Here is an 18,311-nt window from a genome sequence, read left to right as displayed (position 1 = left end):
GCTTACAGTCATTGTCAACTGAGGTAGCCTGTGCACTGGAATTAAAGAGTGCTCGAAAATCTTATCTGACTCAGGAGAGAGCAAGGCACCGTAAAGATATATCTGTGTATTTTAATCTGTCTGATTTGAGACATCCATTAGCATTTAGACCGAAAATGTTGGGGTTTTGATGTGCGCAGTCTCACTCTTTTTTGGAGTCCATTTAGGTAATGTCACTTTCCACGGGACATTAATCTGTGTAATTAGGTTTGAGCCACACTCTCCTCTGAAGCAGATCGTGACTGGCTAGGGTACCTTGCTTTTTTTTTGCACTTTCTGCCCTGGAGGAAAATAGGTGGAATGCATTATTTTCTCCTGTCTACTTTCTTTCTTATCATCTGAATTCAGTGCTCATCGAGAGCAGGGAGGAAGCACTGGAGTACATGAATGTTTGACAATGGTGACTCTCTGATGGACTCGCTGATGTACTATGATTCACTGCTGAGGCAAATATGGAACACGCCTCTGGTTAGCTATGCAAATGAGGGAGGTGGTTTGCTTCCTGTGTGTTGTCAGACCATCCCAATCAACCTTCCTATAACCAAACAAACCAACGATTGGGTAAACCATAGACTATCATCCCCATACCTAAACCAACTGCCAGTTCAAAGTTCATCCGCCCCAAAATGGATGCCATGACTGTCTTCACATGTCCATCCATCCCCACCTGTAGGTGATTTATGGTCACTTTCCCCAAATCTGTGTTCACAATGCATTTAGATACTTCCACACACAGCACAGCACGTTGACCTTTCTAGACGTGCTCATTAGTTAATGTGTTGCTCACGGCGGAGGCCACGTCGACGCCAACGCCTCTGCTCATGCATGGGAGACCTATGAGTTGCAGCTGTTGTAGCCACCCAATACTGCAACACTCCTGTCCTGAAGTGATGCCTTCCCAGGGATTTCTCTATAATCTGGTTATGTGTGCCCAACCTGTCAATCTCAATCACGGTTGTTGTTGTGCCAGCCTCCCGCTGGGCCAATGGTGATCCATTCTGTCGATTAGCTGCATGCTATCTCATTATCATCTCCCCCCACCAGTGCTAGGCAGAGGGCATAGATAGGATAGGGACCGGCCATGGGTTTCTCCATTGTGACACAGGGGAGGGGACCTGTCACAGAATATCTAGGGAACGCCAGAGTTACACAACTGTGAAACACACCATTTTGTTTGTCAGTCCCTCTGCCAACCCTAGTGGATGTGAAAAACCTCTTTCCACAGGTGGGGAAAATGTAAACCCTATGCTCTAAATCTGAGGAGGTAAACAAGTGCATATTCCTCCAACGCTGGGCATTTTCATTAGCTTAGCTGTAACCCACTTGGTGTAGTACAGAAAGCAGGCTTAAGGAGTTACTCTCACTAAGTATCATAACGACTAGCCAAGTGAGCCAGCATGACAACACTCACTCACTACCCTCCATATCAGGTCACAGTCCTGATATATAGGGAGATTTTCTGGATTCATACTACAAAAAATGTACATGTAGATGTATAAATATTTTCTATGATGAATACACAAATATTAAATATGTGATATTAGAAAGTTAATATGCTACTTTTATTGCTGATAATTCATCAGCCATAAAATTCAAGGCAAAGTATTCAAGGCAAAGGACGCAGTAAAGTAAAGGATTAAAATCAGAAAGCCCAAGGGCTTTTGTGGTTTGGTTTGTGTTGTAATTCAATTAACTTGTTTTTCTTATTTACAGCACTAACAAGGCCTCCTTGTTAGAGCGTTGTTGGCTACCTAGTTCAAGAGGGCAGTAAGAGATCAGCTTCACAATAACTTATACATTTTTTTTGCTTCTCTTAAATTGAGGTAGGATTTAACTTCTGATAAAAACAATCTCAAAGTATTTGGTGATGGCGGTGTGTGATTTCTAGTGGGAAAACTTCAGGCAAGGCCCCTATTGAGCGCTGAGATATGTGGTACGGTCGGTATCAATACACTCGCTCCTTCTGCAGACTGTTGCTCCTTCTGGAGTCCAAACCTCGATAGTCAGCCTGATCATAGCAGTCCTCCTGAACTCAGTTAGCGATGGTAACTAATGTGAGTCAGGCTAGTTTTATACATTTTATTGGCTCCGAGCCTGTGAAATGAACTGCGGGTGCTTTAGCAGGAATATAGCAAAACAAATCACTTTGCTTCAGAGAAACATATCCACACTGAAACACAAAAACAGTCCCTTTCAATCTCAGGTTTTACTAGATTGGCCAGTACTGTACAGTTAGAGAAGGATTCTGGCTTAAATCCAGAATACAGGGGAATAGAGCAGACATTCTTCACACTGGTTCTTACAGTATGCACACTTGCTGTGCAAGAGGTACATCAGCGTGTCAGTGCCTCAGCTGGAAAGGTCTTTACTCAGAATGTCTCGGGGGACAAGTCTCATTTACTCAGCCGCCTGAGCAGACACCCGTTACTCCCCTGGGCCCGCAATGCTTGTCCTTCAAAGGAAAATGGCAGCATTTATTTGTTCTGTTAAAAAAATGTAAAATACAATTATACAGTCATTTGGCTGGTGGCACAGATACCCAGCAGTATATCACTGTCCAGAGTCCAATCTAGTGCTCCATGCCCCTCAGTCTCTATGCAGGTCCTAAAATGTATTGTTAACAGTTGTGCCAAACGCACACAAACAGGCAATTCGCGCTCTATAAATCGACTCCCCCTCTACGAGTCACTGGGAAAACAGGACAAACAGATTAAATACACTGCAATGCGCCTTATTAGCATGGGTGAACTGAGTGGCCCTGTTAGTCAAGGCCTATCAGACTATGGTCTCCTCTTTAGCCATACAACCCTGAATCTCTGACCCTATGCATCAGAATCCACTTCCACTGGCAAGCCATGGTGTTGAAAGACCATCCGCAAATTCTTCCAACATGAACTTATTTGCGTACTAATTGAATTTGAAACATTCTTGGGTGCGTTTTTTTGTTGTTGCATGCGCCAGTACAAAACCCCCTTTCAGTTAACCCACTAGCCCAGATACTTGCAAGCCATCGCGAAATCAGAATCACACGACATACCATTCTACACACATTCCAGAGAAGAAGATCTACACCCCTCTGTTCTCACACTGTTCCTTTATTTCATGATGCATGTACAGATCTGAAACTCCACATAAAAAAACAGACATCCTCTCTACTGTATAAAGCAGAAGATTAAAAATCCTCCATTAATGCAAGAAGCTGAGGCATCTGACTTGTTACATTTCGCAACATTTCCACGCTGATACACACTGGACGGACAAGAATCAAAACTCTGTGCAATCACTCCCCCACAAACAAGGCAGACATATTTCAACATTTTCAGATGAGGTGCATGTACCTCATAATATTACGGAGTAGAAATGTATTTTCCATTTTTTTTTTTTCCATTCACTTCTCAGACTTTGACATTACATTTGTGACGTTGTATAGATGAGATCCAGGATTGCATACCCATGTGTCAAAATAGAAGCACTGACCATAAACCATTACATAACACATACATTATGTTTAGAGGCTTACACTGTCTTCACTGGCCACAGATGCATTGGCTTTTGGCTGATTGTTTTCCAGCTGGACCCCTTTGGCATCGCAGCAGATGTAAAATACATTTATTGAGTATATACTAACAACCCTCACACATGCAAACAAGATCGCACACATGCAGCAGTACAAAATGACTGCTAATTTATCCTGCTGTAAGTGCATTAGCCAGGTCACCTATCCCATTGACCTACAAATTACTTACACATGGGGTATTTCCGCACGTCTCCCTAGTAAATCCGAACTCGGGCATTCAGTATCATTCATTTGCAGAAATCCCATGAGAAATCGAGAGCTTGGGACTATAACAATCTATTTGCAAAAATTCATTCTGAGATAATTGGATTTAAAGTTCCGAACCTGCATTGGTTTGAATGGCGTCAGCAATATTATCTTGCACTCTTTTGAACTTTACATAAATTGGGGTATTTAAAGTACTATATAGGTAGAGAACATTGAACAGAACAAGGCTATGTCAATAACTCAATTTTGACAAAAATGCAGATAGAACCGGATAAATCGAAAGCTCTCTTTAGGTTTGACATAGTAAATATTGATATGCAGATAAATTTGTACTTTGTCTCATCAAATGCCCAAAGAGAAATGCGCAAAGCATTTGCCATTATTAAGTCTTCCAAATAGATTCTAAATCACCCACATAAATAAGTTACAAAACCATCATGACAGACCAATCAACAAAAGTGCTACCCTGGCATATTAAGACACATTATGAATTCCATTAGAGATCGTTACAAATCAGGCCCATTAAGTCATGGGCCACTTCTGCCAGCAGTTTGGTGGAGGGATTCAGATAAATACCAAGCCCACATTTTGATTGGGCCCAACAGTTTTTAATTTCTCGCTTTTCTCATATGGCCTCCTTGTTAATGCATTACGCAAGGCTCTGAAATGCAAAGGCATTCTGGAACTGTCCGACCCCTGGTGTCAGGTGTGTTCCAGGCTCACCAGGGGTGTGTTGTGCCCCATCTGTGACACTTTTGTCCCTCAGGTTGGCGGGGGCCCATCGACGTAGCTCAGGGCCAGTTGGAAGGAGCGGGCCAGGGAGTTGGAGCGGTGGCACTCTGGGTCCATGAGGAGTGTTATGGGCCAGACCAGCAGGGCTAGGAACACAGCCAGCAGGACGACCAGGAACACTGGGCTCCTCAGAGTCTTTAGTACCCACACGGCCCCCAGGGGCCACATGCGGAACTTGGTTTGTCTGTTAGGGCACTCATCTGGCCTACAGGAGGAGCATGGATAGAAGGAGCGTGATTGTAATTCTAAGTCTCAGCATTGTTTAAGTCAGGAGTTGTTATTGACCTTGGGGACTGGGAGTGTGTGCTGTTTTTAAATCACATGGAGGAGTAAGATTTGCTATCACTGTCTAATTGGTATTGATTGGAATATCAAAGGTGAAATGTCACGACAGGTATTTGCAGTGTTGTCGTTATGCAAGTTATTATATATAGATACACTCAAATACGCTTATAAGTAAAAACTATGATAGTACAGTAATATAAATTGAACCAAAGCATTGAATATTTAAACATATAGGCTGTGTTTACTTTAATTCTGATCTTTTGCCCAATTTATTTGCAAAAGATCTGATTGGTCAAAATATAAATAATTGGGCAAAAGATCAGAATTGGTCTGCCTGTTTAAAGGTAGCCATAGTTTCCACGTGAATAAGACTTTACTCACCGTTGCTCACTATGGACCACCTCCCATGAGGCATTGCAGTGTGGCTCTTCCTCTGGAGACTGGCAGAGAAAGAGGAATCAACAGAGAGAGGGATTGTGTACACATACACAGCTAATCCGACAGGGGATGCATTCATTTTGGTCTCTGCACTGTAGCTTTACAACCTTTTACAAGGCAGCTGGCAAAGATATTATTATATATAAATTTTTTACTTTTAGTGTGATCTGCATACAACCTGTCATCTTCAGTACATTTTGAAGACAACAGATGAATTAACTTGATCTTACAAGCTGCCATTAACAGTTAGAGCAATAATAAATAACGTGATACTGTTACCTGTGGGTTTAATTGAGCCATCCTATCAGACTTGAGCTGGAGGTCACATGACTGTAAGGTGTAGGGGGTCAAACACAGCTCCTGGGGGCGTGTCTGAACAGGGATGTACCTGAGACTGTGGCTTCCCTCAGAGCAACCAGCACACTGTCACACATACACAAAGCAGTTTGGGTTATGGCACAGGCTAGACATTCTACATGACAGTGTTTCTATGCAACAAAGGCCAATTGTAAATCAAAAGAGACTTGTAGATGCGGTCCAATAAGGTTGCCACACACACACACCCTCACCCCCTTGTCCGCCGCTCTTTCTCTATCCCCTCACTGGGTTTTGACTAACGCTCGCTGCCTATGGTGTGTCTGGTCTTTATGCGCTCGCCTGCAATTACGACAGACATTAAAAAGCCAGTTAACGCCAGAGCTCTCCGCCGTCCCTGTAAAGCAGCCAATTAAGCCTCGAGCGCAGAGACATTAAAGGAGCCCCTTTGAAATGGAAATGGTTCCTCCGCAAGGTTTGATGCTTTGCAGTGAAATCAGGCTTTCCATCAGCACAGCGATTCACTTTCTTACGGACGTGTTCCCCTCTGACAAACAGAATGCTTTAATCAGGCTGGGCTTCAGACAGCTTGATTAGAAAGAAAAAAGCCACCTCTCCCAAAAAACAGAAGGGAAAATATTCCTGGGCTGTTTCTGTTTTGGTGACACTTAAAACATAGCCTCTGCTACACGATGCATTTATAAATCACCATCTTATTGATTTGTTTACGAGAAAGACGAGGTATAAAATAGACACTTTGTAGGCGATGTGACACACCCAAAATAGGGAGCAATGAATTTAAAGCTGCATGCAATAACACAAAACACAGTTGTCGATTCACATGATTCTATGAATATTTACTTTTTCGTGATTTCACCAGCGTTAAATTCTTCATGCATTTTTGCAAATAATGCATGGGAAAGTCGATTCCTAGAGCTTCTCGCAGTAAAAGTGAGCCTTTTCTAACAAACAGGTCTGCATATAACCAAACACATTTGTGTGCATGTCCCACTGTACAGTACACGCTCCTCTCTGGACCACAAGCAGAACCTAATCAGTGTGGAAGGTCAGGAGTCTTGTGGAGGCTCCAGGGCACATTTCTCTGCCATTCCAGAAAGCTAGAGGACGCTCATGGGATGCAGTATGCTGCTCAATGAAAGGTACTGTTGCTAGCATCTCATTCCTCCAACTTTACTCGTTTCAGACAGCGCCGGCTGTTCGTTTTGGATGTGGGCCAAGTTGAATTTCGTCAAAGGATCAGAGGGTTTATGTCTAAGACAGTGTTTTCACCATTTAACTGAGACTATGATTCATTCTAATTTGGAGGATATATTATGGTTCAGGGGGGGACACTGGATCAGTCTTAAAAGGCAGAGGAGTTTTACTGGGTTTAAGGTGTACCTTCCAAGTACTGTCGGTCTGGACAACCTTGGAGCAGGCTCTGTGCTGTTGGACCGAGGGGGCTATAGAGGGGACGGTGTGTCCGTGCGTCTGTCCCAGCCAGGCGCTGATGCGATCAGGGTCAAAGTTCACAGGCTCCTGGGAGGGTCCGTCGGGCATGGAGGTCGTCCAGTGGCCAGAGAGTAGAGGTTTGCCATCTCTGACACTCTGGATCGTGGAAGGTGAGAACACCACTGGGCCTGCATACTCAAACCTCCTCTCCGGCCTCTGGAAACACCAGCCACAAGTGAGGATAGATTGTGTCCATTTTACCTGAAATGAACTAACACATTTCATTTAAGGTTTTGGTTTTAATATGCAAAAACCCTGGAGGAGTCTTTGAAGTCTTTATATTTCTGGCTTAAATCAGTCCTACATTTCTGCATCTTCCACTATTAAATCCAATGGGTTTGGTTTGGAGTTCAACACAATCAGTATTATTAGTCACACCAGCAAAACAAAACTTCTCTGTACTGACACCGATGATAATGGAGGTACTGGCTTTAGGCTTAACTAAAAAAAAAGAGCTAAGATAGTTTTTTTCCTCACACACACACACGTACTCTACCCCTCTTGCACACACACAATAACTCCTTGTTAATCGAAGTGAAGAACAACATTGTGTGTCATTTCAATGGATCATGTGTTTCACACATACTTCAGTATACACTGTCCAATGCATTACTCAAATTCCTTTGCCGGTTGAACACAAGTTTACATTCCTGATAATATTGCAGAAACATGTTGACCTGCGTGTGCCTCTGAGCCTAAGGGAACAGTGGTCGAGCGAAGAGCCAGAATACAGATCAGTAGGAGGAGCTCGGTCTACTCACCATTTCCTCTGCTGCTCTGTAATTTATATCAGACAGAGAGCCTATGGAGCTGAGGTAACTCTCCCTCTTTACACCATCTCTGGCCAGTGGCTTTTCTCGATCTGTTTGAATGAAACAAGCACACCTCAAATCTGGTGCCAAGCCTCATCGAAAACAATGACAGCGTTAATCATTTAAAAATGTTCTCATGGCACCCCAATGGAGGAGGATAGAACAAGTGGATTATTCCATCGGCGTCATTAACCTTTCTTTAATCCTTAGTCAATTATTTAAATCTCCTACCTGTGTTGGCACTGAAATATGACAAGTCGGCGTCGGATTGGGAGACTGGGCCCCCGATGTCGACGGAGGGGTCCCACTCCAGCACCATGTGATCCAGGTTGGGGGGGTTCTGCTGGTTTGGGGCGCTGCTCTTCTCAAAAGCACCATCCTGCTCCAACAGGACATCAGACGGACAGCCGGAGTCAGAGGCTTGAGTCAGTACACAGTCATCCTCAAACACCTGACATAGGAAAGATGGGGAGGAAAGATGGGGAGGAAAGATGGGGAGGAAAGATGGGCAGAGGGAGGAAAGGAGGACGTATAAATGGAAGAAAACTACTACAGGATGCTATAAAACACACTAATGGTAGAGTTGTTCTCAGTTTGGCATGGAACAGCTGATCAGAGCCAAAAGAGAACATGGGCATATTCCACAACTCCAAATCCCCTCTCCTTCCTTCACTAGCTTCCTTTAACCCATATAGGCCTTTCAGAACAGTGGACAGAAGCTTAGAAGAGAAGAAATCGTGCAGAAAAGTAGGGCCTTAGAGTGGCTGGTGCACTTAAAGATACAGGTTTAGCGGAGCCTACCAGTCTCATGCTGAGTAGGCGTGTGTGCAGACGGCCCACTCCCTCAAATACGTGGGCACAGTAGAGCAGCAGCTTCTGCAGCCCCGCCTCGATGTCTTGGGCGTCCTCTGGCTCGCTCTTCTGGATCAGCGCCTCGCCCCGCTCCAGGAGACCGTTCAGACACCCCGCAGTCTTCCCCACCGCCTCCTGGAAGCTCTGAGGCCAAACACACACACAGCACAGCCAATCAGGGAGGAGACATTTACTAGGGGAAGGGCCGTAAGAATGGGTACTGGAATCAGGTAGAAGCATTTCAGGCAAGTCAGAGACAGTTAATGGGAATTACAGATTAATGACCAGGTAAAGCAGGTGCAAAATTATGTTAGGCAAAAGTGAGGACCACTGATTGCGTGGTCAGATTACTTGGCTGGTCAGTCCTGTCCAGTACAGTCCTAGGCCATGTCCTTTACCTGCAGCTCCCGCATCTTGTCACAAGTGTCCCTTCCAGAGAAGTGTTCCACCTCAGTCAGCCTAAAGTCCATGTCAGCAAGCCACACAGCCATCTCTTCCCTCTGGCCCTCAAACTCCTCCCGCTGGGACACACGGTGCTAGGGGAGGGGCCGGAGGAGACGGGGTAGGAAAGAGAGCACGTGAAGCGAGGGGAGGGGAAATAAAACATTGTAGGCCAAGAGAAGTGGAGCTATAGCGATATAGATACAGAATAATAGTCTAGTCCTCCGAGCAATGCTGGCATCTGAATACATTTGGGAGGAATCAGATGTAGCTCAAAAAAGAAAATGTCCCCCTGCCTTAGACATTTGTGTGATGGAGGAAGGCGTATCTTGCACCTCTTACCTTGAGTCTGCGGCAAACACTCTCAATGGTCCCATGTAGGCGGTCCCAGCGCTGACCACAGTCCCTGGCCATGCTCAGCAGGCGTGACCACATGGCCCCATCAAAGAGCCTGGTCAGGGTCCTGTTCCTAAGAGTCAGACTGTCCAGCTGCACCAGCCGAGCCCCAGCCTGGATCCTCAGGCTCTGGGAGGGGAGAGCACAACAACTGGGGGTTTAGATCGAACAGTAGAGAGATACTTGTTCTATTATACAGGTGAACGAAACAGTTCTGTAATAACATCTCTATTAAATCTGTAATAACAATGACAGTGTCTCTACGCAATGACAGGACATAAACACCAACATGGGGCTTTAGATGGCCATTAGATGGTCTGATCTGGTCTCCTACCTCAAACTTCTCGAGCTCCTCCTTGACAGTGACAAAGAGCACATGGGCAGATCTGGGGGAGTCGGCAGCCTTCTCAGCCAATCGGAGCCAATCGCTGAGAGAGGAGTACTCCTTCATGAACTCATGCCATAGAACCCATTTTCTTTCCACCCTTTGCGAGATACATAAACAAACAAAGGCCAGACTGGTAAATGGAAAAGCACATTAATTAGGGTAGTATGGTTCACTGCAGTTGATCAATATAATCTACTATCCATTAATTAACTGTCCACATTAATTAGGTCTTAATCCTTCCATCAGCAAATACACTTGAGAAAACCCCATTGGAGTCAGAAGAGAAGACAAATGTGTTGAGTTGGGAAACACTCACTGGACAAATCCATCCAGAGATGGGCTTCCATCTTGGATCAAGCAGGTTCCCAGTGGCAGACAGTCTTGGGGCTCCTCATTGATCTCTTGTAGAGGCAGGAAGTGGTATTCGGAAAGTAGGGGCTCAGTGTGTTCTAGGAGCAGGTCCAATCCCAAGGGGCTCTTCACAGACTTGGTAGCGGCTTGACATTCATCCTCTTCCGACTTTATGTCACTTCTTGTGGTGCAGGGACAATAGTATCCATGACTACCGGCTGGGAGTGGCACCTTCACAGGCATCTTGGGCTCCACCTGTCACCTGGGTGGCTCCACCTGTTTGGCGTGTGCAAGTGTCACCGCATTACAACACTCCGAAATGAGGTGACAATTAACACATACTTCCAAATGAATTGCGTTGAGTGCATTTTTCACAGTAACATAATGTCTATAGTATATTATTTTATCAGATGGAACCTACATGCTTTCAATGCACTCAGTAAAGGTAAATCTTTGAAAAAACGATCATAAAAGGGGGTGGGGGATATCTTTGAGTACACTCAGTGTTGGGTGAGTACCTGAGTTCACCCTGATGGGTTATTCATATAAGTCATTACAAATAGAGTTCTGAATGACTGCCCAGGAATTGAGAGAGACAGCACAGATGGCGAGTAGCTGAATGCCTCTCCCAGAGTGAGGCAACTACCCGAATGGCCAAGCGGTTATTTTCTGGGCCATCTAATCGTTTTGCAGTAGCAATCCCTCTTATGAATTATGACTCAACAGTTCCACACTTCAGACCATTCTACAGGGGGTTAGGAGCTGAAAACAGATTTTCACATTACGGACTGTTGAATAGGAAATTATAACAGTAGAGTAGTCTTTTGGTCCCATCGATATTGACATTATCCATTACTGCCTGCCTTTAGAAAAATCCTACAACAAAAGATGAGGGTGTGTAATTAAACTCGTCTGAAACATGCACTTGTCTGATCCCGTCTGTTTAATCCTGGTTGTTTGTCTGTCATCTCTACAGTATAGTTTCTCTTTCCTCCTTTCTCTCGTTTTTATTCAGTGATTGACAGCACACTGGGCAGCAGCCTGTCAGATAACGTTTCAGAGTGGGCACAGGTTTCTGAGGCGGTCAGATCTTTGATAAGATCAGCAAAAAGACTAATGTTTATCTAAATACCATTTAGATCAGTGGTATTCAATTTTGGGCTGTTGACCCCTAGTAGGGTCAGGAAGGGGGGGGGGGGGGGCTAAACAAAGACTTAAGAGTACATTTTGTATAGGACAATATACATTATACAAAGATAATATACAAAGATAATATACAAAGATAATATTTGTATTTATTGGTTTCTTTTCATTTTGATGTAATGAATTGAAGGTTATTTGTCGATGTGAAAATGTAAATTTCCAGATTTAAGTCCCTGGTAAAAATTTTTTTTTGAATAGCACTGATTTAGAGAGAGAGATGTTCCATTCATTAGCTCCCGAGGATTCTTTTTGATGCAGTCTTCTCATTGTCATTCATTAAAAAGTAATTCCATGTTGCCATGCTTCAGGACGGAAGGCACGTCGATATGTGAAAAGGAATGACAGCTCCTTCCTGGGTAAGTAGAACAGTGTGGAGGATGTTTCCAATACACATCACTGGCAATCTACAATCCCACCTGTGAGAGACCATCGACCCAACTATCTATACTTAATATTCCTTTCATATCCCTCCTGAGGAACATTCAGGATTGCAGAAGTTCTTTAGTCAACGCACAGATTTCACAATCAAGTTGGAACTCTTGGCAAACTGCTTATGTAGTTCTCGGTTGGGTCATTTGTGTGGCACAAAGCCGTGAGATACTTTCCATTTCAGCCAATCTCAGAGTGACATGCCCACAGCTCTAATGACTAAACTCAAGTCCATAGGTCACAGAGACTGCCAAGATAAACGTTATGCAGGGCAGATGTGAGGCCAGGCTGTCGGTGGAGTCTGATAACTGCCATCATCATGTGTGATACAGTTAAGGATCACATCAAAAAAAAGGTATGATTTTATCACCCCAATGTAATTAGTGCTTATCTCACATAGACAGCAAACAGGGGGCACAAGGTTCACATGGTTATTACCATGGCATTATGCCAACCCAATCTGCTCACATTACTAGTTTTGTCAATCAAAAGTCCCGTAAACAACTTAATTGAGATGCCCTGGAGACTCAAAACTTCACAACAAGTTAACACAGGAGTGTTCTTTTCTATGGCAGTTATATTTGTTTAATGTAGAGTTAAATACAAATCCAGACAATGGAAGTAGCCTGTAGGCTTTTAAAGAATTCCCTCAGCCTTGGAGGCCGATAAATCACTTCACACTTGTGCCCAGAAGAGTTATGAGGGCACCACTCTGGCCCTGGCAGAAGAAAATGCCAAATAGATTTCCCCTGGTCCCTTACCTGCTGAATGCGCCATGGAAGGTCGGCTACTCTGCTACTGGGGGCCTATTGTTAATCATCTGCAAGTCAACGAACCCCTCTGGGCTAATGTCACACTTGATAATCCAGCACAGCAGACTGACTGCTGCAGCACCGACCGGCCTGAGATTGACCTCTGCCCTTAGACTAATGAGACGGCGAATAACAATACCAACAAAACACAGATTTATCAACAGCCATCTTCTCCTCTTCATATTCAGATAGAAGAGAAAGCAGGGATTTCAAAATGGCTGCTAGCCAGCCATTAGTTAAATATGAATAACATGAAACTTCCTTTTCACTCATGAGAGCGCAGCGTCAGTCAGATCTCAACATTCATAAGCGTGTGTGGCTGACTGCTCCATCACAAGAGGGCACGGAGTCATTGGATTGGACCTCGATGCGGTGGAGTTGAAAATCGAAAGCAGTTTTATTACTGTTAGGGGAGCTCACCCAATAATGGAACCTGCAGATGTCACAGCTTCGAAAGGGCACTCAGGTAATTTCTGCAGACTGGGACGGAGAGAGAGAGAGGGTTGGGTCGGTTTCAGTCCCCCTCTAGACAGCACAAAGGACAGGGGGCTTCACTGACTGCAGGTGATGATACTGTCCCAATAGACTACTTCTCAATGACAGTACATTTACTCTGTTAAACCTTGCTCTTTAGAGTATGGCAAAGGCCAGCAGTGTATATAGTTTAGTGCAGTCCCAAGAGACTGGATATCAAGTCACCATTTCAGCAAAGATTAGAGCAACTATTTGCTCATGAATACATGAATAGGGATATGACAAGTAAACTAATGCCAGCTTACGCCCACAATGTGCATGCGTCATTTTGCTGTCGGGGTAGGGGTGGAGCAAAGCAGGTGCATCTTGGTAGTTTTCCATAACAATACCCGCATTTGAATAAGTGAGACGGAGCTGAATGAACCCAAACAGTGAAACTGCTTGTCTGGTATGGAAGAAAAAACAAAAACTCTCCGGCTCAGACAAAAGGTGAGCTGCTAACGTCATCAGCCAATTTTGGCCCAGACGAGCCTTGCTGCTGTACGAGACAAACGAAAAATAATGACATCGTCAACACAGCCATTAAAGTGTGATTGGCCAGTTGACATTTCCTTGCCTTGGTGGACGCTTCGTCAGCTGACACCGGTAGCATCCTGGATCACCTGACGGACAGGCTGGGAGCGGGAACATTACCAGGGAAAAAAGAGGATTGTTAACCTATGGAGTCAGTCTGCTATTCAGTCCTTGACAGAACGTATTAACAGTCATTTGCCTAACATTGACTCAACCTTCAGCTCACGTACTCCTGGCTACATGCTCTAGCAGGCCTGGGCAATTACAGTCCTTGCATGCCTGATTGGTGTCACTTTTCCTCCATCCCTTGCAAACACACCTGATTTTAACTAATTGCATTTTTAACTGAAGATCATGATTAGTTGATTATTGGAGTCAGGTGTGTTAGCTGGGGCAAAAGTGTGACACCAATCAGACCCCCGAGGACTGGAGTTGCCCAGGCCTGTGTCTAATGGGACAGTGTCCGGGGACAACAATTGGCAATTGCATCCCTTTAGCCGTCTAATTTGCGGTGGACACTAAACATTTATAGCCAGCTGGGACAAGTCATTCTTTGTCTGGGTGTGGGCAGGCAGCTCCTCTTCTAATGGTGAAAAAAAATAACAGCTATTGGTATGCAGGTCCAATACCTGGAGCAGAGGCTCAGGAACAGACCGAGGTACCACACCGCTGCATGAATCACATTTATCTGACTGGATAGTATTAGATGGGCTCTACAGCACCACCAGTGACCACGTAGGTAGTCTTGCTCAACAAACCTAAACTTCAGCATTTTTTTAGGCCATGCCAACTAGTTCAGTATTTCGACAACTCTGAGGGCAAATGCAATCCAATCAAAGGGACCAAGCACAGTATGCAAAATTAAACAAATAGCAAGCACACAGAGCCATTGGAAACATAACTAATTGTGAAGTGACAACCGTGCATGTCACCATAGCTGAAATAATGACATCTTTACAAAACACCTACATCTTTTCTCATCCCAACATTTAGCGTGCCTATTGACACGTCCACAGTGCCCGTCTATGTTTTGCAGCGTGCCCGCCCACTCATTTCTGTGCCACAACGCGGGCATAGTCAGGAGCAGCAGCCGTGGGGGACATCTGTGTTTCCAGTGACAGGTTGGCGGGACAGCCAGCGAGGAGGAGAGAAAAATGGAGCGTGGCTTCACGTCTTCTGCTGCTCCCTACCCATCCCCCTCAAGCTCTCCCCCCTCACCCCCCATGGACCAGAGACTGTGGCCATTGTCTCGGGAGCACAAAAGACTCAAAGTGAACAAATGTGCCTTTCTGCTGTCCGGATGGAGTGCGAAAGACAGGCCTGGGACACCTGATATATCCCACTATCTGCACAGAGATAGAGGCAGCCAGGGAGAGAATCTCCCCCATCAGTCACCCTGAACTGATCCAAGATCAGAACACGGTCAGTTGTGGGGGAGAAACGGAGCAGGTCCGGGCCGGGAGAGATCTGGTGACCCTGGATGGAAACTTTCTTTCACCATTAACTAGGCTGTGCCTAAATTCAGGGAGACAGAGAAAGAAATGGCAGAGACAAAATGGAGGGCGAAGCAGAAGTGAGAGAAGAGAAACAGATTGAAAGACCGAGAAGGACAGATAGGAGAAATCATGATAGAGTGAGTGAGTGAGTTGTGTACTGTAGTATCGAGACAACACTCTGGCAAGATGTGTGCCGCAAGTCCCTGGGACAATGCACTCAGTGACTGAAAGACAAATATTACTTTGTACCACTACTGCACTCTAATAAAAACATGGGTAAACATCAAATACACTACAAAAGCGCTCATATTTCATAGGCTGCTAGAATTACCAAGCATTTCTCACTAATATTAACTAAAAGGTTTGGAATACAATGCTACGTTGGTGAAATCCGACGAGATGTTTCCAACAGCAATACCTCAGTCTGTAGATTTCAAGTGTCTGTATAGTGTATACAGGCCTAAAGTAGGTGATGAGCACAAGACAACAAGGACAGAAAACAGAGAAATGATGTGAACACAAAAGGAACAAGAGGCTGGGCTGGGAACAGGCAGAGATTGTGTGGCCAGGTACACTTTAGGTTACACAGATCATCCTTGGTGTCAGATACACCCCTTATTAAAAGAGATTTTTATCTAAAATGTAGTGCTTGACCAGGCATGGGAAACTGGTGCTCTGGATATCGTGGCTATACAATTGCTAAGAGAGAGAGAGAGAAAAAAAACAATCACAAGGAGAGCCCAGCACTGTAGAGTACAATGGCTTTGTGGGGATCATCTTTGTCCAAATGCAGAACACATTCCTGCATTAGTGACCGCACCTCTCGTTAGGGTGAGCATCATGCATCCACACACAACGCAGTATATATAGGACATGGGAATGGAACTCAATTCTTAGAGGGTTGGAGCACTCACTCAATTAGACTCAGTGGCTTACAATGTTCCCTGTGTTCTACAATTCCATGTTATCAGGGGAAATGACCAGAATTAAATGTGTTTGGCTAAATAACTAAGAGAGCAAGCTAATGAATACAACGGAAATTGACTGAAATGAAAGCCAACAAACACACAAACAACCTTTTGGGAAACAATTTAGAGGCCCGCGATAGAAGTCTGCAAGCGGGGCATAGATGGACAGATAGACAGACTTAGTCAAAATGGATGTCCGGATGGAATCAAAAATAATCACAACATTGAAAAGTTCCTGTTATACAATAAATGTTGCTTAGAGGAGACCATCAGGTAAATAAATCTGACCCTTAATCCAGTTCAGAAATCCTTTTCCTGTCTATTTTCCCTCTCAGCTCTTCATAGTGGGCATGGAGAGATACTCTACTGCCAGATGCTAATCTCGAGGGCCTGAGCCCCTGAAGAGGGGGCATTGTGTGACTACGATTTGTAATCTTGAATGATGAGAGGGTATCATATCAATACCGACATGAGAAAGGCCTGCAATTCTCATTCGGATTATTGTCCGTACACCCTTTATCTCTGGTCAGGGATAGTAAATTAGATAGTTATCCAAGATATCCTGATTCATGACTGCTCACAAACTCATGAGTTGTGTTTCACAGCCTGTTGTCAGCCTTCTGATCCAAGGCCTGGCACTTGTCCAAGGGATGTTGCTGACTGATTCAGTAGTTAATTAGCTGACACCAAGTTCTTCTGGTCAAGCACTGCTCAAAAGAGCAGAATCATTTTATCTAATTACTGGTCACTGGTGAAAAAATGACTGTCAAAGGGCTGTGAAGATACACTGTCATTCCCATTAGACCTATACAAACTTGGTTCATTCATTGGCATTACAAGGTTTTTAGACATTGGCCGTCAAAAGTGAAGTGCATTTTGTTGTGGTAAAGTGCTTTCTACCTTGTGAAAAGAACACCATTTTTCAGTGAAAACTTAGATGGCTGAGGAGCATTTGGTTCCACTAGGAGTTATAGGTCTAACCGTAAGATTATTGATGCCACATCCTTAAAGAGATAACCTCAAGGCATGACAGGGAATCCACCTGTAACAATGAGTCATGCATTCTGTATAACACAGCTGCCAGACATACAGTAACCGGTTCCTGTTGAAAACAATTTACGTGGAAATTGCACTTTAGGCCTTCAACTTGGTACTTCCGGAGAGAAACACCACCCATGTTCTTGGATATAGTAATAACATTGACGAAATGTTGAATGTTTTGTTAATGACCCACTTTGTCCTCTCTCGACAAACAAAACTTGAATGAAATAACATGTACTTCTATATTTCAATAGGCCTACTCGAAAGTTTAAACTATGTTGACGTCAAAATCATCAATAGCATTGAGACAGGGAAACAAACAGGTAACTTACGATTCTGCTTCGTCTGGATTCACAGGCAGGATTCATGCAGCTGGGAGGTCTTGAGACCTGGAAGCCCCATTTCGCTCGATGCCTAAATATGATAAACACCTACTCGAAATTCGGAGGGAATATGTGCACGTTTAAATCATCAACCATATGATGTCATTTGTGAGGTTTATCTGCTTTCTCTGGTTAAAAGTAATCATTATCGGAAGAGCACGCCGTTATTTAGAACGTACCCGGTAACTTGACCTGTCACAGGTAGTTTGAAACCACACCCCTCAAACGAATACAGTACTCACCTGCATTAAACTTCCGTCTACCTAAATGTGTCACGTACTGACAATTCTCAAATAAAAATCCGTTCTTAAATAACTTAAAAATGTAGTGGACAATTAAATTGAAGAATTATTTTAATAAAAAACTATAATATCTTCATCAAAAGTTATTTCGAGACTGTAATAAAAAATGAGATGTCTGGATCATTTGAAATAAATGCAAATGTTTACATGTATTATACAGGCTGTGTGCATGGCTCATCTACCCCCTATATGTTATTATTCAAATGAAGGCATGTTGTAGGCCAG

The 18,311-nt window shown here is 44.1% G+C and overlaps 1 protein-coding gene across 1 annotated transcript; it reads right to left on the bottom strand.

Annotated features, from left to right (window-relative positions):
- Positions 1-3,126: 3,126 nt before the first annotated feature.
- Positions 3,127-17,991, bottom strand: LOC129832232 (uncharacterized). Its single transcript, XM_055896146.1, has 12 exons — positions 17,734-17,991; positions 10,371-10,681; positions 10,001-10,151; positions 9,613-9,795; positions 9,228-9,365; positions 8,779-8,973; positions 8,209-8,428; positions 7,927-8,027; positions 7,055-7,321; positions 5,618-5,761; positions 5,282-5,340; positions 3,127-4,820 (listed from the first exon to the last, which is right to left on the bottom strand). The coding sequence occupies exons 2-12, from the start codon at positions 10,646-10,648 to the stop codon at positions 4,586-4,588; spliced, it is 1,971 nt and encodes a 656-aa protein (XP_055752121.1). The 5' UTR covers positions 10,649-10,681; positions 17,734-17,991; the 3' UTR covers positions 3,127-4,585.
- Positions 17,992-18,311: the final 320 nt, after the last annotated feature.

The sequence above is a fragment of the Salvelinus fontinalis genome, chromosome 33 (assembly GCF_029448725.1).
Source record: "Salvelinus fontinalis isolate EN_2023a chromosome 33, ASM2944872v1, whole genome shotgun sequence".
Taxonomy (NCBI): Eukaryota; Metazoa; Chordata; class Actinopteri; order Salmoniformes; family Salmonidae; genus Salvelinus; species Salvelinus fontinalis.
The sequence above is the reverse complement of the archived record's forward strand: the minus strand, read 5'-3'. Positions and strand labels throughout refer to the sequence as shown.